General features: G+C 34.3%; 1 protein-coding gene across 1 annotated transcript in view; it reads right to left on the reverse strand.

The window, feature by feature from the left end:
- Positions 1-24,463, reverse strand: part of LIFR (LIF receptor subunit alpha) — a 90,667-nt gene that overhangs the window by 12,863 nt on the left and 53,341 nt on the right. Inside the window, 10 exon segments of the mRNA XM_036758899.1 lie at positions 2,344-2,415; positions 2,418-2,513; positions 3,334-3,435; positions 5,454-5,633; positions 8,605-8,830; positions 10,841-10,911; positions 12,150-12,312; positions 13,579-13,724; positions 15,592-15,761; positions 23,265-23,394. Coding sequence (XP_036614794.1) covers positions 2,344-2,415; positions 2,418-2,513; positions 3,334-3,435; positions 5,454-5,633; positions 8,605-8,830; positions 10,841-10,911; positions 12,150-12,312; positions 13,579-13,724; positions 15,592-15,761; positions 23,265-23,394 — 1,356 coding nt within the window.

Genomic DNA, 24,463 nt, shown 5'->3' on the forward strand with positions numbered 1-24,463 from the left:
ATGTGTGTATGTGTGTGTGTGTGTACGTGTGTGTATATATATATATATATATATGCATATATTTATCAGTATTCTCATTCCTAACCTCACAATAATTAGTAGATTGTGAAAGGAGGGGAAAAAACCTAAATTTATTCTACTCTTAAGTATTATTTCCTTTTTACAAATGAGGGAGCAGAGACAGAAGATACAGGACTGTTACATGAATTAAATGCAAAAGAAATGAGAACTTCTGGATTGCTGATGTGCTCAAGGTTTAGAAAAAAAATCTGCTAAACTTTAATGACACTTGGACATATAATTTGTGAACTGATCATTTAGAAGATGTTTAAATTAACTGACAGAATGAGGAGGGGAAATTAGTCACTGACCAAAATAAAGGAAAAATGAAATGAGTTGGACTTGGGCAAATTATATTGTTAAATTAATGCTTTCAAAATATATCATGGAAGAGCAATAAATATTAAGTATTAAATATTCAGGGCTAAAACTGAATTTATTCCACATATATTTACTTAAGATACGGTAAAGTTATTGAAATTCCTTATTATTTTGTGTGCCCTTCTGAACATTTTCTTTGGCATACATTTAAAAATGATTTATCATTAATTTACCCCCCACTGTAACAAACATACATTAGACTTTTCTACCATAAACTGACATCTTCCTCATGATTAGATTTTTTTCCAGTTATTAGAAAACAATTTCAATTAAGTGGCTAATTTAATCAGTTTCTGTCCAGACCCAAATCTCTAAATTTCATTTATAAAAAGGACTAAACACACAATGCTATGAAATGCTTTGATTGCTCTGGAAAGCATATTTCTTTCAAATGTTTTTGCTCCTGAAGTGAGATTTTTTTTTTTAGCAGAGTCATCTCCATGATGTAGTAATTTGATGGCAACTGCTCTAGGCCTAGTGATCTAAAAGAAATCCCTGAGATTCTCAGAAACATTTGGTGTTAGCAAGGAAGCCCCATAACCCTTCTATAGTTATCCAGGCATCAATTAACCAACAAGCATTTAAGCTACTCTGTGCCAAGCCCTATGCTAGGCACTAGAGATACAAAGACAAAAATAAAGAGTACCTTTCCTGCTGGCTGCCTGGCAATAGTGTTCCTTTTTCTACTTAAAACCACCACCTCCAGTCCATGTAAGAACCACAGCTCAGTGCTCTGTCCAGCTCCCATGAGATTACAAGCTTTCACCACCACCACCACCACCCCATCAGTGTTATCAAGCCACTATGGGAAGAAAGTCCCAAATACATACACAAACACACACACACACACACACACACACACTCTCTCTCTCTCTCTCTCTCTCTCCCTCTCTCTCTCTCTCTGTGTCTCTCTCTGTCTCTCTGTCTCTCTCTCTCTCTCTCTCTCATTCCCCTTAATAAATGTGAAATGAAAACAGTGGGAGGTAAGCACTCTGACAATAATAATCTACCTTTTCTCCCACACTCCTTCTACTGATAACTGATAGTGAAAGCAAGAACTCAAATTTTTAAAAATTACTTTTATTTAAGTTCATTAACTTAAATAAGTCTAAGAAATGCTCAAGGTTTTAAACTCTTTCTCCAGAGCCCAAGTTCCTTGAGGGCAGGAACTGTCTTTTGCCTTTCTTTGTATTCCCCAGGTTGACACAATGTCTGGCACGTAGTAGGGGCTTAATAAATGCTGACTGACTGATCAATTCATATGCAGGAAATCTGAGGCAAGTCCAGTTCTTTGTAGAAGCTTTAAAACACAAAAGTGTTCATGATAGAAGCAAGGTATATTTCCAAGTTCATACAAGTCATTCTTAATCAGGATGCTAACTGGATGTTTTTGCAATGTGAACAGATAATGAACTAGAACCAATCTCTTAACCTTTCTGATATAGGTTTTATTTTCTGTAAAAAACGAGTGCTTGCACTGGGTGAAGTGCTAAGATTCCTCCTTTCAGCTTTTATTGTAATATCCTATGACGATGATTCTAAGACTGCTTGATTCTTAAGCTTGGTGTACCATTACCATAATCATATAAATTTATATGATCAATCAGTCAACAAGTATTTATTAAATACCTACTATATGCTATGTATCTAGTCAGACAATAGAATGATGCCTCCCCTATAAGCGCTTAAATGCAAACTTTATAAAAGGCTTCACATCCTCTTTTAACATATTATATTAAAATGTAAATAATCATAATTATGAGAATTGCTTTGTTTCCTGCTTAGGACATCAACCAATTTTAGAATATCACTGTCTAAAGCAAATTGAAATTTCAAATAGCACTTTTTTTGGTAGGTAAGAAAACTCACTGGAAATTCTCAGCATGAAAAATGAGAATCTACTTACCTGACTCCAACCCTGGATTTTAGAAGTGCCTTTCTCCCCTTTTTCAAAGTAAAACAAATATCCTCTAAAAATCCTCGAAGGTCTTCAACAGGAATGTCTTCCCATTTTACTAATATTGAATCTGCAGAGGTGTCTTCCACAGTAAAATTTGGTGCAACGCTTGGAGCTGCAGAAAGAAATTGTCAACAACTAAAAGATATTTTAAGACTGAGATTTTAACCAAGTAATTATGAGTCAAAGTTCATAAGCTTCATTACTGCCTTAAAAGAAATTCAACAAATACTTATTCATTTACAGTGAAACCTATTCTAAAAGAGTCATACTCATACAAAGTCCTCTTTACTGAAAAAAGTAGTACTTAAATCAACAATAGATGAGTTCCTTTTATTTCTCTGAACTGAATATTTCAATTTCTGAAATACAGGTCTTAATAATATGATATTTATTATAATTTTCCGTGTGATGATTTGTAGAATTTGTCATGCTGAAGTTTTATTTTACTTTAAAATCTAAACTAATAATTCAAATTGTGAGACATAAATGTAATGGACTATTATTCCATCATAGGAATGATGACTAAGAGTACCAAAAAGTATGGGAAGAACTATAAATTGATACAAAGTGAAGTAAACAGAACCAAGAAAACATATATAATGAATACAACAATGTAAATGGAAAGAAAAACAAAACAAAGCAAAATTGTATGTTGAGTAAGTAAGATGATCAAGCCCAGTTCCCAAAAAGATGAGAATATGAATCTCCCTTCCTTCTTTGCAGAGGTGGAGAGGGTTATAGATGTGGAACACTGCAGATATTGTCAGATTTGATTAAGGCATTGGTTAGTTTTATTAAACTGCCTTTTTCTTCTTTCTTTTTTATTCTTTATTATAAGGCATGGCTTTCTGGTTAAGGAGATATACTTGGAAATGAACACATTATAAAAACAAAATATGCAAGTAAAATTTTATAAAAATCTAATAACTTACCCAGCTCTTCTGTATATCCAACTATTGAACGCAATAATTGATATTTCTGATTTTTGCAGCCATAGAGGAAAAAGTTATAGCGTGTTCCAGATCGAAAATTATCTACAAAGAATACTATATTCAGTATAATTAAAAAATAATGCTCTGTCACAAATAGATCTACTTGAGAAACAGGTAATTTGCAACAAATTTTATGATTAAGACAATTCCTTAAAAAACTAGCTTGAAAATTTATTCCATCTATTCAAAGGAAATGAAAATTAGCCCTACTTGAAAAATCACTACTTCTAGAACTAACTATATTAGAAATTTAAATTCCTAAAACTGTTTAAAACATATTAAAATTAATTTGGAAATCTGATGTCTGGAGACAACTACAACAACCAAAGTGACCAGAAATATTAGGTGAGAATCCCAGATTTTAACTTCTTTAACCTTGAGATCAAATCATTGAGAACTTATCCTTGATTTTGCCTAGAGATTTGCCACTGGTTTATTAGTTTACCTGAAGACTATGTTCCCAGCCCCCAACCTTATGCTACTCTGAAACTTCTTTGCTACAACCAAAAGGGCTATTTTTAACTCTCAGCAAGGTGGAAAATGCCATTGCTGTTGTCATTCTCTTTTAAAGTTAGCACTAAATTTCAGCCAAATGAATTTCCAACACTCCGGGGCCAGCTGAAATCCCAACTCCATTATGAAGCCTTCTTTGGCTACTTCAGGCCACCTTGTTTTCCTTCTGAAATCCTGTGGCAGACAGTTATCATAGAGGTTAGCATTAAGTGTTATTTCTTTCATATGTGCTAGGTTAGTTTCTTCAACTAGTTGGTAAACTCTATGAGAGAAGGGATCTTTAATACTTCTCCTAGTCACATAGAAAGGATTCAGTATGTCTTGTTGGACAGTTGATTTTTCCCCTTTCAGGAGACAAGGGGTCAGAGAAGAAGGGACAAGCAGAAGGAGTCTAGAAGCCAGTAGGAGAGTAGGCACGGGAAGGAAGATCACTCTCTGGCACTAGGATGAGCACTGATCCATCATGATGAATGGTAGGCAGAGACTCAGATGAGAGTCAGTTAAAAAAAAACATTGAACTGCTGGTGATGGGGGATGGGTAGATGGAGTAATGCCTAGAGAAAGAAGTGGCTTTGTGGAGAGCCTGTCAGTCCACGTTAGATCAAACTGAAGGAGGAGGGCTCTGTGCTGATGTGGCTCTACCTATGCTATGTGTTTCTGAATGTCCATTACTTGGGAACTTTTTGGGGGTGGGAGGAAATTAGAAGATGACATACACTGTTCCCTATATCAAGCAAACATATTTTAAAGGTCTTGGAAGTAAGAATGTTTAATTTTAACCACTATTTTGAGATTTTCCTTCCCAAAGACAAAATTTGAAGAACTTAAATTTTAGCTTTTATTCAACTCCTTAAGAGTGAGTGGTAATTATTCAATTCTTTAAAATAGGGAGCTACTACAGCATTTTACAAACAGTAAGAGTCAGTAATGTACTACCACCATCCTTCTGGAGATCTGGGCTTATTCCTTATTGTCTTACAGTGAAAGTATATAGATTTAGGGAGTGCATTTTAGCAGTCAGAAAAGAAATGCTCAGAGGAAAACCTGTGAGAATAATCACAGAAAGACTGCAACAAAAGGTCAAATGCCAGAATAAAAGTGTCATTCCCATGCTGCTTCTTTCTTTATATGCTTATATCCTAATCATTGTGTGCACAGCCACACTGGGGATGATATTATTAGGGCTCTATCTTGAAGACTTGCTTCATTTCTAAATATTCATCCCTGTTTTACTATTCCTCTGTATCCTTCTACTTACTTATTTGGAATTTACTTTAGCTATCATCCACTGTTTCTAAAACTGCTGTTATAAATCTCCAGTGACCCTACATACAGCATATAAGAACAATTTAAATACATCAGAAACGCCTTTACAGAATTACATTAGTCAAAGTAAAAAAAAAAAAGTTAATTTTCTTTTTAAACTCATTAGCTGAGCAAAGGTCCAATACACACAATCAGTCAATATGAAATTTAACAAAACAATTATTGGAAACTGTGACAGTACTAATATTTAAAGAATTTTAGTTGAAAGAAATGACTTTTACCACATTCTATGAGTGCTCCAGTACTATTTGCAGGGAATTTTTTCCAGTCGATGAGGCAAGGTTCAGATCGAGTTGAGTTACACCATTTTATAACATAGTCACAAGTCATATTGGGATCATAATTCCAGTGAAATAATACGCCATTTCCTATTCCAACAATCTGCTCTACTTTGAGGTCTTCTACAAAAAGGCAAGTTATAAAGAGATGTTATTGGCTTCAAAACAGCAATACGAGTCAGATCCTATAAAACCAGAGTTTTAGGGGTAGTACAAATTACTTCATGCACTGAAATTTTGTTAAATTAGATTAGTTCCAACTAAGTTCCTGGAGTTTGGAAATATTTTTGTTTTGGTATGATTTTTGTAATAAAAAATCTCATAATATTTGACAAAATTGCTCATAACAAAGACTGCAATTGTTTCAATCACTATCTTTAGGTGACTTAAAATTATTTCATTTCACAGTGACTTTTAGATCTGTCATCATCAAGGAACAGTTTCCTCCCTCTTTCTGAACTCCATAATACAACAGTACACTGTCAAGTGAATGAGTCCTGGTTTTGAAGGAATGATTCAAAGACAAGTTAGATGAAGCAGGGGGAGGGGGAGAGGGAGAAAGGGAAAGAATCAAGCGGAACTCAGAAAACTGGATATATTAAAATCAGGGATTTATAGCATATACCTTGGAGTACAGGAGTCTGACATTTTATAAATAAGTAATTTACCAAAAGTTAGTTTTCCCCTGGAAATATACTATAAACAGTGATTAAGTTTTACAGGCCAACAAATAAAAACATATGTAATCCATAACATGCCTTAAAAACAAAACAAAAATCTTCACAAAACAAAAATCTTTTCTAACTATAATGGTGTATGAGTTACTTTGCATGTATAAGCAGCTTGATATGGTTTCCAATGATCATTCATGTATGAGTTTAGTTTTGGATATGTTGAATTTAAAATGTCTATATGAGACTGAAGGTGGGTTGAGAGGTTATGACTGGGTAAGTAGACCTGAGAATCATCTGTCTAGAGGTGATAATTCAATCCATAGGAACTGAGGGAAAAGAGAAGAAAGCTGAGGGACACCAACTGTTAGTGGGCAAAATGGTAAACATTGAGAATTAAGTAAGACACTGGCTACACAAAACTTTTAAGTAAGAACAGGTTTAAATTCAGCGTGGGGCTGGGGGTGCGAGGTTGATTGGAAATACCTAAGTTCTGCTATGTTTGACTCTATTTTCCCTTCCATACACTGCCCTCCCCCTAAATACAATCCATGGAAAGGGGCTTAATGAAGGAATATACGGAGTAAGCAACACTAGACATCTTTAAGAAGAAAGCGCCTGTTCTGGATGATTCATTTTCCTAAACATCTGTGCTAGACTAGATGGACGATATCTCTTCTAGCTCTGAGCCTTTTCTAAGATACAAAAAGAGAATAAAGCATGGCCCTGGATTTCAGAAAGTTTATAATACATGAGAAGACAGATTATATATCAATACTAACAAAGGGAAACTATGAAATATAATCCCAGGCAAAAGCTAATTCAAACACTTACATATTTATTATCTTTGCCAAGTCAAAATTACTATCTCCCTTCACGTGTTCTCTTGGTGATCGCTCCCTGGTTTCTATCTCCATGTTGCTCCTATGTGATTTTTATTTAGCTTAGGTTCACTTTGCTTTCTCCACTCCAGCTTAACCTTCCTTCTACAAGCACAAGCCAAAGGACACAATAAAGCTGCAAGTGAAGAGAAAGTGACTGTCTCTAAAGAACTAGAAAGCCTGTAAATGCTCAAAGCTGGAAGGGTATCTGAAAGATTATCAACCATTTCCAGGTTTGTTGGGCTTCACGCTCGTTGTTGTTTATTAGCCCCTTCACTGTTTACAGATAGGTCGTGTGATTTGCTTTTCCTGGTTATGGATATGGAAAGGAAGTGTCTCCCATTGGACTGAAGTGGACGGAGAAGGGATCATTTCTGAAGTGGTTAGAGATCCTAATGTCATGACTAGTGAGGAGAAAAGAGAGGCACCAGTTTTGGTAGGACAGTAAGAAACAGCTTGACTCAATTTGAGTAACAGAGAATCCAGGTCATGTGAATAATCCAGAATGAAAGTAATCTACCCACAAATAACCAGGCGTTTATAATAAATTAATTTTAATGGAGCAGGGAAGGAGAAGAAGCAAATAAGCTGTATAATTCACAATAGTTTTTAATAAACAAAAAAATTATGGGACATAAACTTAAATTGAAGGAAGTGAGCTCTATATTAGATATAAGGAATACTTTGCTGACAGCAAAGGGAATTAAATATTCTTTCTGGCTGCTTTGGTCCCTTGAAGAATCTTTATCCTTGGCTATCTCAAAGAATATACAGTTAGCTGTCTACTAGGTCTCCTAACAAATATGGTCCTAACGGGTTGTAGGAAGATAAACTAGAGCAGGAGTCAAAATGTATAGGGAAATGTTAAACAAAACAAAAACACAATACAACATAGATACTGTTAATTTGTGATTTTTACTAAATAAGTATGCAATCCATAGGGAGCTTTTTCCATCTGAGTTTGGAAGACTGAACTAGAGGATCTCCTGAGCATTAGGATTTTAGATATGAAAATCAAATCTACAGATACACTGTTTACATATAAATTACTCTTTTGGTAATACCCGTTAGGCAAAGCAGAATGAAATTGTATATAGAAGTTATTTTACTAGTTAGGATGCTTTGAGACAACATTAATGAGTCCTGTTTCTCACTATGCATTAGAAATATTTTCATTCATTATTTTAATAAAGAATCTCCCTAGAACTGTTCCAGTCATATGCTGACAGTTTTGCCAAGGAGAAAAGAATTATATCAATGTGCCTGATATTTTTTATCTTTTTGGGGAAAAGTTTTCAAATAACAATATATGAGATTTTAAAGAATTTTTTAAAATATTTTTTCCATTTCTGAAAGCCATCAAAAAGTGCAACAAAAAACATCATTTTAGTACATAAGAACATTCTATTGAAGAATGTAAAAATAATCATTATTAAGCAAGTTAACTGCTGCATTTAAAAAGAAATAGATTTTAATTTATTTCTGTTCAGATAAAATATAACATCATATAGTTAATAAATTACTACTGTCTTAAGTACTCACCATTTGGGATTTCCATACTAGTTATCTTAGAAGGTGGAGATGATCCAACTGAATTTTTGGCCACAACACTAATGATGTAGTCATTGTAATCATTTCTGTCAAGTTGTATTTCTGCTCTATGCTGCGGATCAGGAATCTCAGGAAGGTAGTACTGTTTTTCTTTTTCTGACCAATATGATACATCATAGGAAAGTATTTTCCCATTAGCTTCATTAATAGATAAGGGCTAGAAACAATAAGAAAAATTCCTTGCAATGAAGAAAAGTGATTAGGAATATTATTAAAGTGATTATGAAAGTGAATATGAAAATGTTTGTTAATTCTGAAGATGATACAAAGCTGGGAGAAATAGGGGTTGCTACACTGAAGTGGAAGATTAGGATGCAATGTAACCTGGACAAATTATGAGTAGACAAGGCAAAAGAGCAACCTTTGCAATGTTGTATACCATTAAAAAACACAAGAAGGCACGTGGCTCAGAATGGAATATGAGCTAAATATAAATAAGAAATATTTCTGGTACTAAAAATCAAATTCCACACTAATAATAGATGAATTACTTGTTTAAAAAAACACAAGCTAAATATGTGAACTGATCAGCAGAAATAACAAGTAATTCAGAGGAATTAATCCAATTGATCCAGAAAAAACTGGTGAGAATTCTTTAAAGAAATTTGCATAAAGATTTTTTTTAATATGGGGAGAAAAGACAGCTAAACTATGGCTATTCGGTCTTCAAATATACGAAAAACTACATAAAGATTATCAAACTATTTTTCATCTGTTTTAAGAACACAGTTGGAGGAAGTAAGCTTAAACTATAAAAGGAAAAAAATTTTTAAAAGCTTTAAGAAAACTCTATTGTAAGGGACTGACAACATATAGCAAGATATTGAAGCAGCAAGCAAATTCTCTTCCCTAGAAATATTTAATACAAATATTATGCTTCTAAATTTGTACTTGACTTTATTAATATCTGTGTTTTAGAAAAGTTGTATATAAATCAATTTTTGCGAACATTTTAGAGACAATAGAGAAACTCATTACAGGAATCCTATACTGAACCATCTTACAAAGGAAATGATTGCTTACTTGTTAAACAAACTCATTTTATAAACTGTGTTTTAATTAAAATAGGTTACACCCATAAGCTATAGTGACAGAAAAAATAATGGAGAACTAATCTTCAAATAAATTGAGATAAAGCTATCAAATCTGAAGCAATTATGCCTTTATCTCATAATTTCACAAAACGGTTGAACAAAATAAAACAACAAAAATTAAAACAATCTTACCTCTTACCACATGTGTCAAAATAGAAGGCATTTTTTTTATTACTGGACACTAATCTGGTTCTTTACTAAAGTTCTATTCAATCCCTTCAAAGCCCAGTGCTTGTGAAAGTACATATTCTGGTGTTCCATAAGCTCTAGCAGGTTCTAACAAGCCAGAAAGTTTTCTGGTCTGGGCCAAGTGATGGACAGTATATTTAGCTGTCTGAAGACTAGCCTCACTAAGTTTAGTGAGGCTCATTAACTCTTTGGCCACAGAGTAATAAATTTTTCAGACACGACAACTCTCAAAGACCACCTATGAGATTAGAGGGACTATAACATGCTTCAGTGGAAGGAATAATCACAATGATAAAACTACATATCTTTGAAATTCTGATATTTGTTTTTCAGTCATTTCAGCCATGTCTGACTCTTCATGATCCACGGATGTTTTCTGGCAAAGATATTGGGATAGTGTGCCATTTCCTTCTCCAGCTCATTTTACAGATGAGGAAACTGAGGCAAATAAGGTTAAGTGACTTTCCCAGGGTCACACAGCTATTAAGTGTCTGAGGCTGGATTTGACCTCAGGAAGATGAGTGTTCCTGACTTCAGGTTCAGCACTCTATCCACTGCGCCACCTAGCTGCTCTTAAATACTGACATAAGTATACATAAATGGATCATTTCACAACTCTTACTGAGTCATTTAAGCGTGTCATTTAAGCCTAAAATGAAGAAAACGAAGAACATAACATAGGACTCTAAAATGAGAGAAATTACGATGGACTTTGCTGACAGAGAATGTGACAAATTACCAAGACAGATGTGATTTTTAATAGAGCCTCAACAACATGTTAATGTACAGTCGAAAAGTGTACCAGATGGTATCCAAAGTAAATTATATAATGTACTAGAATCAAAAGTTATTTGAGTATACAAGGAAAAAATACAGATACTTACCTTCCAGTATATTACTATACTTTTCCCATCAGCACTCCACTCTCTCCAGATATCTGGTCCTTTTGAAGGAACTAGAAAACATATTAAGTTACTACTTGAAAACATTTATCTTATTTCAGTTGATAAAATTGTTAATCAGCACTATGGCAAGGGTAATAACATGGGTAATAACATAGAAATCTTAATTAAAAAATTAATTCTTAATTAAAAGAATTCCAAGGAGACCAGGGATAGTGTTTAGGATATGAAACTAAAGGTAAAAAAAAAAAAACTCTTAACTCCAAGAAATCTTAAGGTAACAGTAAATACAAAGAACATAGGTTAAGGTGATACCAGGAAATCTTAATCTTTCTGTCTATCTTTTTCTATGCGCGCGCACACACACACACACACACACACACGCACATGCACACGCACACACACTTTACATATATTTACATATATAAAGTGTGTATGTATATGTATGTATATATATGTATATATGTACATGTGTATATATACATATATACACATACTTTTATATATATTTTATATATATATGTATGTGTATATACACATACACATATACAGTAGCTCATTTTGTTTCCTATTCCTTTCTTGGAGCTGGAGATAATTACCTAAGCAGTTCTTCTCATTCTTTTTTGGGTAACTTGTGCAAGATTTGTGTTTTTGAAGGCATAATTATTTTTTGTGCCTGGCTACATTGCTATGCTATTCCTTACACATGGAGGCAAAAACTCAACTAAGGTCTATATTTATTTTATAATAAGATATAAGTGATTACATTACAAATCTTAATTGTTCACATACTATACAGATGAAGTTCCTATTATTGGATAATTTTTGAGATTAGTACACATACGTGTGTATATAAATATATATTTCATGGTCACTTAATCACTCAACAAACATTTATTAAGTGTTTACTATGTGGCAAACACTGTGCTAGGTACTGGGAATACAAAGACAAAAAAGAAACAGTGCCTGCCCTCAAGCAGCTTATAGTTTCATGGGGAAGAATGTAGAGGAAGAAGAAAATTATTAAAGAGAATTAATAAAGCCTTCATGTAGTTGTTCGAGAAGGAATCCTTCCCTCCTCTCTATGCCCCACCTCCAATTTCATAGAAAACCTGGAAAGCTGAATGATCCTTACTTGAAGAGATGCCTGATTCCACACCAACCATGGAGAAAAGGAACTTTAAATCACAGATTTTTAATCCTGAATCTCAATCCCACATCCCAAATATGAATTTTCAAAGTTAGTAACTTAATTTAAAGACCAAGTCCTTAAATTATTCAAAGAACTTACTTCCTTCCATGGTTAAGTATTGCTTTTCATTACTCCACTTGCTCCATTTCCAAAAGTTCTCAGAAGAACAACGCACCCGGAAAGTATACATAGTATATGGCATCAATTTGTCCACAGAAACACGATAATTAGAAGTTTCTAATCCTTTAACAGTGATGTTCCGCTGTTAAAAATGAATGGTGTTTTAAAGATTAACAAAACTTTCTAAACTTTGTTTTATGTCAGACACCATAAACCTATTATAGGAGTATAAAGAGAAAACCAAACAACTCATCTATTAACTTTTTTCTAACCCTTACCTAGAGAAGCTAAGACATCTTACTAACAATATATCAATTAGAATTAAATCAGGAGAAGAGGCTCTGTTTCACCAATACGCAAACATTCACTTATTAAGTACTATGAGCAAGACTGGGGATACAAAGACAATAGTCCCGGCTCTCGAAGACCTAGTATGCACCTGGAAATGTAATACTTCACATATTCACGTTAGAATTCAGTTTGAAAGCAATTTCACAAATACTATTTCATGTAAGATGTTTTTGGAAAGGACATGCTGTAAAGACTGAGTCCAATTCACTTATGAGAAATTAAGGCTCAAAGAGGTAGGCTCTGTGCCCCTTTCACCTTACCTACAACTGGAGTAGAAGGAAAGAATAACTATTATTTTAAATAAACAAGCAAAGTTGCATGGTGAAGTACTAAATACATTTTAAGGATTTCTATATCTAAACTACCTGTCGTATATTAAAGAGCTTCAAGAAGTATTTTTATTCTATTTCTCAGACATCAGTAGGCTTTCAAATGCATGTTCCTGGGTGTAATAGACTGAAAAACTCTTCATTTTGTATTATAGTCTTTAAATTTATAGTATATAGATAAAACCAAGGTTATAACCACTCATGAGCATTTGAGGATAATGCCGTATTTGTGGCCACCTAGATCTTTTCTCAAGCCTACCTTTTCTAGAAAAAAAGACTTATATTTTATGTGCCTCATAATTTTTCTGGAATCCATTTGAAATAAATTTCTACATGTAGCTCTGAGTAAATATGGATTTTTCTATGAGAGAATTATTTTAAAATTCAAGTATTTATTTATACTTGTCATACAGATGGCTCCTGGTCCAATTCCTACTTAGAAGCTTTAGCTATCAGCCTTTTCCCCTTCTGTTATTTGTTAGCTTACTAATTAATTAATCTCACTGTTGAGAGTTATCTCTTAAAACATGAATTTATCTGCCACAATATCTAATACTATGATTGTACTTTAAAATATTGATTATGATATTGTAATGTTGAACGCTGAAACATAAGGCTCTTCATAAATCTACTAAAATGGATTCCTTCAATTTGATTTTTATGTCTTTCTTGAAATAAAATATTTCATTAAAAGAACTATTAAGTTTACAGGGAAAAAACATACTTACCAATTCTTGCCCTGAATAAGTTGTATTAATTTCAATTTCACATAAAAGATTAATATTTGCAAAATTGCCAGATAAGTGCCAAGAGAGACTAATGGCAGTTGAATTAACATTCTTCACAATGAGTTTTGAAGGAGTATGAGGATAAACTGAAAATGGAAATTTTAAAAATGATTTTATAATTATTTAAAAGTGAAAAAATAAGCAACAGTACTATATTTTCTAATATGACAACATAAAAAACAAACATATAATGGAATATCATTAGCATTCATGGAAATGCGGAATTCATTTTTTCTACCTTTGATTACCACTGGAAATAAAAGTACCATTTATTGCTAACACCATTATAAACAAACATTTATTACTTATTTAATATATGCAGGATAGTGTATTCATTACTGAGAACATTCAAAAGTAAAAGATAGGAGTACTGCCGCCAAGAGGCTTAAAGTCTTTTTGTAAAGAAACATAATATATATATAAATACAACCCACAATCCAAGGAAGTCTATACTAAGTATTTTAGGTCCTAAGAATTATGGGAATTCAGAGTAAATGTTCACTTGAGAGTTAGAATGGTCATGGAATATTTCACAGAAAAAGCACATCTTCAAGGGCAGGATTTAAGTGGAAAACAAGGCATTCCAAGGATGCAGACATAAGGTATGAACAAAAGCTAGAAGGTGAAAATATGAATAGTTCTTCTAGGAGATAACAGGTAGACCCATTTGGTTAGGATAGATGGTTCATACAGGGAAATAGTTGGAGACATGAGGAGAAGCAGATAAGACTACAGACTTATAAGTCAGTCTTTGTATTTATGCTTAATAACTTTGCCTTCATATGCGACTCTTGATCTCTATGGGATGCATGGTAGTCACAAGGGAATGGATTAGGAACTAAAACAGGCTAACTATAATCCATTAGCATATATAATTTTTCAATAAGCCTTTAGCGTCTAAAAGCAAAAAATGATTTTGGGTCATTAGGAAATCATGAAATAACTCTGAAGGAGGACAAATGTTGAGTTTTCACTATGGTTGATTAACAGAATATGTCAATTATTTATTTAGTTGGAAGATATTTGTGAAATGTGAAAGCTACGTGTGAACTGAGCTTTGATGAAAATTAAGTGAAAGGCAGGAAAAGATAGTAGGAATACGTGTGCCCATTTGGGTACAGATTTACCTTTTTCTGCTAATCTCAAAACAGATTAATATTCTTAAAGGTTTTAAATCTTCCCAAATGGTATACGAAGGGAAAGTTGTGGGGTGGGAGAGGAGCGAGATGGGAAACATTCATTTATTAAGGTGCACTAAGCACTTTACAAATATCTCACTTGACTAGGGCTCACTTGTATATCAAGAAAACAGGCCTGCTTACCTGCAAGTGAGTAGACTTCCAAATGAGTCTTACAGATAAATGACAATGTTAATACCCCAGAAAGATGACTGAGGACTAGTCTCTCAAACGTTTACATACAAAACAATATTTTCTCTGTCATATAACAACACAGAGGGCCCTCTGACGGGAGACCTCATGAAAGATCTGGTAAGATATCAACATATCTGCTAATACAATTACACTGCATGACTACTGAAATACAAAATGACTAGGCCATTCATTTATGAATTATGAAAGATTTAGGAAGTTCCATTTGGGAATGGAACGCAAAAATAATACTTCCATCAAAATCAAAAGCTGAGCAACACTACCAAAAATGAGTAAAATATTTTGTCACTTTGGCCTAGAATGATGAATAGGCTTAACGTATTAGCTCTAGATATTGATAAACATTAGACATATTCATCTCTTACTTGGAGATGACACAATATTGGAAAGTAGATTACTGTTCAACTTGCCATTTTCACAACTATAATTCTCACAAAACGTTCAAGAAACATTACAAAAGAACATAGTATAAAAGTCATTCCCAAAGGTGCTTTTGATTGTTCTAAAAATGTTGGTACACCTTCTACAATTACATAAAGAGTAGTTTATGTAACACTGTTACCTCTTTGAGTTATATCAACTAAAATTGAGGCTTCTGATCTACCCACAGGATTGTTAGCCTTCAAGGTGAAATTATATATTTCCTGACCAGCTATCATTTGAAAGATTAATTGATGGTTTTCATTCATGTGTTCTTCATCTCTTTTGTATGTAGCATTTCTTCCAGAAAATCTGTAAGTCAAAATAAAAAAAAATAATGCTATAATACAGATGTCTGATGAAGAGCTTGGGAAAAATTATGATAAAAATATAAAAAGTTAGTTAAGATGTAGTACAGAGAAAATTGTATTGGTTTTGGAGTCAGGAGACCTGAGTTTGCATTCCATCCCTGTTTACTTATTAGTGGGACCTTTGGTAGGTCACTTAACCGCTTCAGGTTCTAGTATCTCATCTGTAAAATGAGGGAACTGGCTAAATGGCCTTTAAGATCTGTCCCAACTCTAAATATATGATCCAATGATCCCAAGTTTGACTTTAACACAAGTATTTGCCTACCTATAATGTTTCTCATGCTTTTCTTCCATTTGGAAAAATAAAATTAATTTTTTTTTAAATTTAGGACTCAGATAATTTTTAAAAAAGGATTCATATTTAAAGATATTTTAAAGAATGATTATATAATTTTAAATTTAAATAAAGTATATACACTATATACAAAGTATATAAAAATAAAGGAGAATCAGGTAAATATGTTAAAGAAATGTTAATGGATAATAACTGAATGCTGACCTAAAACTCCTGGAAGAATGTATGTCTTGGAAATAATTTTAAAAACACTGAAGGTTTGATTTGAAAGATATTATAGGTATGATACTAAACAGAGGGAAAATCACAGATATTAGGATCTTAAAGAGGCCAGAAAGAAGACATTTATAAGTACCAACATATAGATCTGCTTTCCTGTCTCTATAAAACCTTTATAGTGATCTATATATACATCAATGGAATTCTCGATGAAAATATGAATCTTGGAAGAGAGAGGCTTTAGCAAACTACTTTCCACAAAAGGCATCTTTAAAGTCATGCAATTGATTAAGAAGTATAAATGATGCAAAGAATATGTGTTTGATTATAAAAAAGGCATTTGATTGAACAGAGGAAAACAGAGTTACAAAGATTGTCCTTTAATAAATATATGCTCCTATATGAACATAACTATGAAACACTTTTCACGCGAATAAAATCAGATCTAAATAAATGGAGAAATATCACTTGCTCATGGTTAGGCCGAGCTAATATAATAAAAATGACAATTCTACCTAAATTAATCTATCTATTCAGTGCCATACCAATCGAACTACCAAAAAATTTTTTTACCGAGCTGGACAAAATAATAACAAAATTCATTTGGAAAAACAAGAGGTCTAGAGTATCTAGGATGTTAATGAAAAGACATGCTAGAGATGGTGGTTTAGCCACACCAGATATTAAACTGTACTACACAGCAGCAGTCATCAAAACTGCCTGGTACTGGTTAAGAAACAGGGGTGTGGATCAGTGGAATAGGATAGGTACACAAGCAGGTGAAATCAACAAGTTTAGCAATCTACTCTTTGATAAACCCAAAGAAGCCAGTTTCTGGGCTAATAATTCACTATTTCACAAAAACTGTTGGGAAAATTGGAAAATGGTAGGGCAAAAACTGGGCATAGACCAATATCTTACACCATATACCAAAATAAAGTCAAAATGGGTTCATGATTTAGGAGTAAAAGTTGATACTCTAAGTAATTTGGGAAAGCAAGGAATAGTTTACTTATCAGATTTGTGGAAAAGTAAAGAATTCATGACCCAACAAGAGATAGAGAGCATTACAAAATGCAAAATGGATAATTTTGATTATGTCAAATTGAAATGTTTTTGTACAAAAAAAGCCAATGCAACAAGAATTAGGAGGGAAGCAGAAAATTGGGAGAAAATCTTTGCAACTAGTATCTCTGATAAAGGCCTCATCTCTAAAATATACAGGGAGCTAAGCCAAATATATAGGAATACAAGCCATTCCCCAATTGAGAAATGGTCAAAGGATATGAACAGGCAGTTTTCAGAGGAAGAAATTAAAGCTATCTACAGGCATATGGAAAAATGCTCCGGATCGCTGCTGATTAGAGAAATGCAAATCGAAACAACTCTTAGATACCACATCTCTCCTGTCAGATTGGCTAAAATAACAAATCAGGAGAATGATAAATGCTGGAAAGGATGTGGGGAAATTGGAACATTGTTGCATTGCTGGTGGAGTTGTGAGCTGATCCAGCCATTTTGGAGGGCGGTGTGGAACTATGCCCAAAGGGCTATAGAAATGTTCATACCCTTTGACCCAGTAATACCACTTCTAGGGTTGTATCCCAAAGAAATCACGCAAGCAGGAAAAGGACCCATATGTACAAGAATATTTATAGCAGCTCTCTTTGTGGTAGCCAAGAATTGGAAAGCAAAGGGATGCCCATCTATTGGGGAATGGCTGAACAAGCTGTGGTATATGAAGGTGATGGAATACTATTGTGCCATAAGAAATGGGGATGATGCAGACTACATAACAACCTGGAAAAACCTACACGACATAATGCTGAGTGAGCGGAGCAGAGCCAGGAGAACGTTGTGCACAGCCACAGATATGTGGATTCCGTGAGGACCAACCCTGACATACTGCGCTTTTCTCAGCAACCTAAAGGGCAAGGACAACTCCAGGGGACTCACGATGGAGAATGCTATCTTCATTCAGAGAAAGAACTGCGAAGTTTGAATACAGACTGAGGCACACTACATGCTCGCCTTTTCTGCTTCTCTTTTGTTTTTGGGGTTTTTTTTTTGTTTTGTTTTGTTTTTTTGGTTCTGTTTCTTCTTTCTCATGATTCATTCCATTGGTCAAAATTCTTCTCCACGACTTGACTAGAGCATAAATTAATTCAATGCGAAGTTATACATGACAGTTATATGAGACTTCATGCCGTCTTGGGGAGGAAGGGGGGAGGGAGGGGAGAAAAACTGGAACTCAAAACTATGTAGAACCGTGTGTGGTAAACTAAAAATAAATAAAACACCTTTACAAAAAAAATAAATAAATAAATATATGCTAAGATCATATAGGTTTCCCTAACAGATGTAACTACAGAAATAAATTTGTTCAGTGATCCTCCATTAATATCAAGCAAGGCATTAAACAGGGCAATGTACACTTGTTAAAGGTGTTTGCCTCCATCATAGTAGATGTTTTGTACAAAATCCAGTTGGATAAGGGGACTCCTTAGAGATGGTGGTGTTCTCCAAACATGCTCCTATCTATGAATATCCTGACAGCATCAAGTGTCAGAATACTATAGTACCTCTTCACCAAATTCATGACAAATCAAAAGAAAATGACCTAAAATCCATATAGGAAAAATCAAATGGATGAAGAAAGCCTATTCTCAAATATAACACACAGCTAGGTAAACCGTTCATTGAGTTAGCCCATCATTAAATCTATGTAGGACAGGCAGTGCAGATAAACAATAAGCTAGGCTCAAAATTGAGCAGGAAGAAGAGAATAGGCTGGACTATATTTGGAAAAATTGTGAAGCATTTTGAACAATTCCAAAGTGCTCCTTGATATAAAAGGCAATTTTTAAAATATCAATATGCTTCTGATAAAACTACATTGCTGTGAGTCATGAATACCACAACTTCTGAAGAAAATTGCATATAGGCCAAAGGACACTACTGTGGGATAAGTAGGCTGAAATACATTACCAGTGATAACTTATTACAAGAAAGGGAACAAAAATCCAGGAAATGTATGATTGGTAAAGGAGCACTAAGCATTTTTGTTGAATTTAATTGAAAAAAAAATAGCTTTTTAAAATGTTCTATTAAAATGCTTTCTGTAAAAAGCTTTTATGAAGATAATTTCAAGATGTGTTAAAGCACAATGATAAAGTGGAACACACAGAATATCTAATTATGTAGTACTGGAAAAAATCATGTTTTTAAAAAGTTTTACAGACTAAAATCACTATATACAATAGGAATACAGTCGAAATCTAGAAGAATCCTATGACCAAAAGTATGATAAATTTTTATTATCAAGCAATAGATTTGATCCTCTTGAAATAATAGGTAATTTAAAAAAATTTTTTATTAAACTATTATATTACAGGCACTGGTGATACACAAAGATAAAAAAGAACACAAGCACTGGCAGAAATACAAAGATTACGGTTCCTGTCCTTATGGAGTTTACAGTTTGATAGAAGATATATAACTATGTAATACAAAATAACTCATAAAGAGGAATGGAGGGAGAGAACGAAGGGAGGGAGGGAAAGAAAGGAAAGAAAAGAAAAGGAAAAGGAAAAAGAAAGGAAAAGGAAAGGAGGAATTCATTAAGAGGTTACTATATGCCAGGAATATAACTTTATAAATATCTCATTTGATCCTCACAACCACCGTGGGACGTAAGATTATTTTTTATAATGCCCAATTTATAGCTATGTAAAGTTCATGAAGGGAAAATTAATCTTAGTGACTTCGAGCAATCAGCTAAGGTTTTACTGAGAAGGTGGCATTTAACTGGGCTTTAACAGATGTGTAGGAATTCAAGGAGCAGGATGACCTCTCCACCAAGAACAATAAGACACAAGGGCACAGTGGCGAATGGTGGGAAAACAGAGGCTCTGTTCCTAATGTAGTTGGTAGTCCAATCTGGCTGAAGCACAAAGCACATCACAGAGAAGAGTATGACACAGAGGTGGAAAGGTAAGGCAGCGTAAGACTGTACAAGTTAATGAACCTCTTGAAACCTAGCTAGGCTGATCCTTGGACAACAGACTTACTAACTGATGCTGTCTGTGCCATTACCACTTAGCATGTCCTGAAAGGCTTTTGTTTTTACTGACCAAGCCCTCTAGAATGCCAGGTTACTGCCATACCACAATGAAATATCAGAGTAGGACTTTAGTGAAACACTATCACTCATTAACATAATTTCAAAAGTTAGTATGGATAATTTTTTTGGTGACTAGTTTTTCTTTTCCCTATTTTCCTATTTTATTTTTTCTATTCAAAACGGCTCATGCCTCTGGGAATATAAAAGTTCCTTGCAATCAAGGGCTTTTTTTTGCCTTTCTTTGTATCTCCAATGCTTAACATAATACCTGGCATATGGTAGGCACTTAAATGCTTACTGACTCTGAGTATGAATAAGATGTGGTTTAAAAAAAGTAAGGAGCTGGATTCCATAAGTAACATAGACCTCAGACTAGTTCATAGTCACCTACTGCTTCTAGTTGAATACCATCAAAGCTTCATTGTTCATGTGTGAATTTTTCTATTTTGTTGATTTTCTGATACTAATTGTTCGCTTGAACACAAAGAGTTTTCCCTTACACAAAACACACTGCCAGTCAACCTTCCTTGCAATCTGATGATTTATGCTCATGGAAAACTTAGCTTAATATGAGCCTAAAATAAGAAAGGCTTCTAAATCTTTCATCTCATTTTATCTTCACCAAACTCTGTGAGCTGGCACGGGCTAGGTACAATTATTGTTCTCATTTTATAGATGAGGAAACCTGGTGAGGTAGCAACATTCTCAGGGTTGCACCACAAAAAAATTGTGTATGCCAAAATCATATCACTTCTATTTTTTTACAACATTGTGGGTAGTTCATTAGAGCAAATAGTAAACATTTACTATATAAATAAGTGATTCTTAGGGTTAATAATTTCATTGGTGGGGATACTCCTTTCTTTAATTTAGTTGTAAAACTCCTCCAGCCCAAACTCCCACTCCACTCTAACAACTGCCTTTTCACGTATTGTAGCCAAAACAATCCCCTGGAAATCAACCTTCTGATGAGTCGGTCCTCTATGAGTGAATATGCAATCTATTCCTGAAGCCTTTTAAGCTTGATAGATCCTGAAAGAAAGTATACTCTATTGGAATAATGTTCAAGAACCTAGGGTCATCTTAGTCATCACATGGTACCTCTGTACTCAATAAATTCCAGTACTTCCCTATCACCCCAGGATCAAATTCAAAATCCTGTTAGGTATTCAAAGCTCTTTACAACCTACCCCCTCCCCACCTAGCTTTCTGGTCTTCTTACATCTTACACCCTACCATGTATTCTTTGATCCAGTGACACTGGCCTCCTCACTGCTGAATAAACAAGACCCTCAATCTTTCAGGTCTGGCTGAGCAGTTTTTCTGGCTGTCCCCCATGCCTAGGATACCTCCTAGTACCCACCTCCTGGCTTCTCCAACTTTCTTAAAGTCACAACTAAAATCCCACCTTCTAGAGGAAGCTTTTCCCATTCCCTTTTAACTACAGTGCCTGCCCTCTGTTAATTATTTCTTATTTTTCTTGCATATATTTATCTTGAATAAAACCCATTTGTACATGTTTGCTTGTTGTCTCCCCCACTGGAGGTGAGCTTGAGGCCAAGGACTTTCTTTTACCTTTCTTTGTGTCTCCAGAGCTAAGCACAGTGCCTGGCACACAGGAGGTGCTTAATTAATGCTGACTGAATGACCTCAGTCGTTACAAGACTATATGTGTATGTACATGTATTATGTGTATATGCACACACAAAACATATATACACACATGTAAAAATAAACACACATATTCAGGTCAGAGATTAAGGGCTCAAAGGGACCTAGGAGGCTTAGTCCAACTCCAACATCACAGTGATTAGGAAACTGAAGCCTGGAAAGGTTAAGCAACTTGTCCAAGATCATAAGGTAGTAAGTGGCAGAGCCAGGGTCTGAACTCAAGTTCTTTGGCTCTTTTCAGTGTCCTTAAGCAATCATGAAATGAGTAGATTGGACTGTGTTAACCATTTGCTCTCAACCCCCTATCTTAAATAAGAGGTGTTACTCTTTCTGTAGTGATATAAAACTGGAAACTAAGGGGCTGCCTATCAACTGAGGAGTGGCTGAGTAAGTTATGGTTCATGAATGTGGGGGAGCACTACTGGGGTGCGAAAATGAGAAACTGGAGGATTTCAAAACCAGAAGAGTAATATATAGTATAATATCAATATATAAAAATGAACAATTCTAAAAACTTAGGAAGAATGAATTTATATAATGATACTTTAAAAACTACTTTAAAGGAAGTAAGACAATGACCATTCATGAGTCCAAAGGACCAGTGATGAAACGTTATCCATTTCAGCAAGTTAAAGCATTTAGGATACAGAATGAGATAAGACACATGCACACACATATATGTGTACATATGTGTGTATGTGTGTATTTATGCATACATATATATGTATAAACACACACACATATATACACACATACATGTTTGTATGTGTATAGCCATTGAGGGAATTTGTTTTGTTTCATTGTACATATCTGTTACTCTTTATTTTTTTTCCAATGGGGTGACAGAGGAGAGTGGGGAAGAGAAAAAAGTTCACGTGATAGTTAATTTGTACCTTATAACTTTCTAATTTTGAAATCGAAAATGGTTTGACTGAGGCACGCCTGCACAACCTCTGGTCCACCAAAGGATTTTGGATGGCCCTCGAAAAATGTACAGGAAACCATTTTCTATATTTTTTGTGGGCTGCCCAAAATCCTTGGGCCTGCCTGTGCACTTTGTGCCTGGAATAAGGGAAACAAATGACTTAATTATTCTTAACATTCACAGTTTAAAACCTTTTAATAATACATCTTACCTTTCATACAGTACATAATTTGTATCACGGGGGCCAACCAACCCAGTTGGTCTTCCTGGATTCCAACTACATATAATTTCTTTCAAATCTCGTGTTTCACAGTTCAGCTTTCTAGGGATATCAGGTGGATCTAACAAAAAGAAAAACCTATATGTATTCATGTCTTGAAGAAGTATGCTTAAAACAAAATATCTTAATAAATGTGTTTTATTTAATAACTAATTTTTGTTCACCTTCCAAAAACAGAAAATGCCATTCCCATTTCAATATTGGTCAACTATATAATTTTATTCAAATAACTCAAGAATTGCATTTATTGACGTAGTATGTTTTTTTTTCAGTTTCCTTTTATGTCTTCCTGCATCAAAAATAAAAGCTCCTTGAGGGCAGAGGCTGTCTTTCCTGTATTCTCAGTTCTTACCAAAGTGCCTGGCTTGCCGTAAGTAAGTACTTGTTGTGGTAGGGCTTGTTCATTTGACTTGACTTTTTCATAGCTCATTATGCTAAAAATCATTTTAAAATACTAGAGTGCTACTTTTGTTGTTGTTCAGTTGTTTCATTCTAACTCTGCATGACCCCATCTGAAGGTTTCTTGGCAGAGATACTGGACTGGTTTGCCACTTCCTTTTCCAGCTCATTTTACAGATGAGGAAACTAAGGTAAACAGGGTTAAGTGACTTGCCTAAGGTCACACTACCACTAAGTTTATGAGGAGACATTTCAACTCAGGTCTTCCTGGCTGCAGGCCCAGCACTCTATCAGGTGCAACACCTGGCTGCCCGCCACTACTTTTAATTTGTGATAATAAAAATAACATTGAGGTAGGGTTTTAACTCAGGTCTCCTGACCAAGTCCAGCCTCTATTAAGTATTAAATGTGTATAATAATGTAGGGAATTAGTGATTATGATGACAATGATGATCATAACTACCACAGTGGTATCACTACCACCAGTCTTGTAAGAAGATCAACATATAATCTACCTCTGCCCAGTTTAACATTAAGAAAAAAAACTGTGACTAAATGAAGTAAGTTATGCAGAGTATTTGATAAATACATCTATTTTCTCACAATAGCAAAAATGAAGAACAGGTATGTTCTACTCTTTAGGCTTAAGGGTTTGTGTTCTGTCCCCTCCCTAGAAGAAAAAACAAACTGCTTGTTCATTTTTTCCAGGAAGGAAACCTATGGTGTATAAC

Source organism: Trichosurus vulpecula, chromosome 1 (genome assembly GCF_011100635.1).
Source record: "Trichosurus vulpecula isolate mTriVul1 chromosome 1, mTriVul1.pri, whole genome shotgun sequence".
Lineage (NCBI taxonomy): Eukaryota > Metazoa > Chordata > Mammalia > Diprotodontia > Phalangeridae > Trichosurus > Trichosurus vulpecula.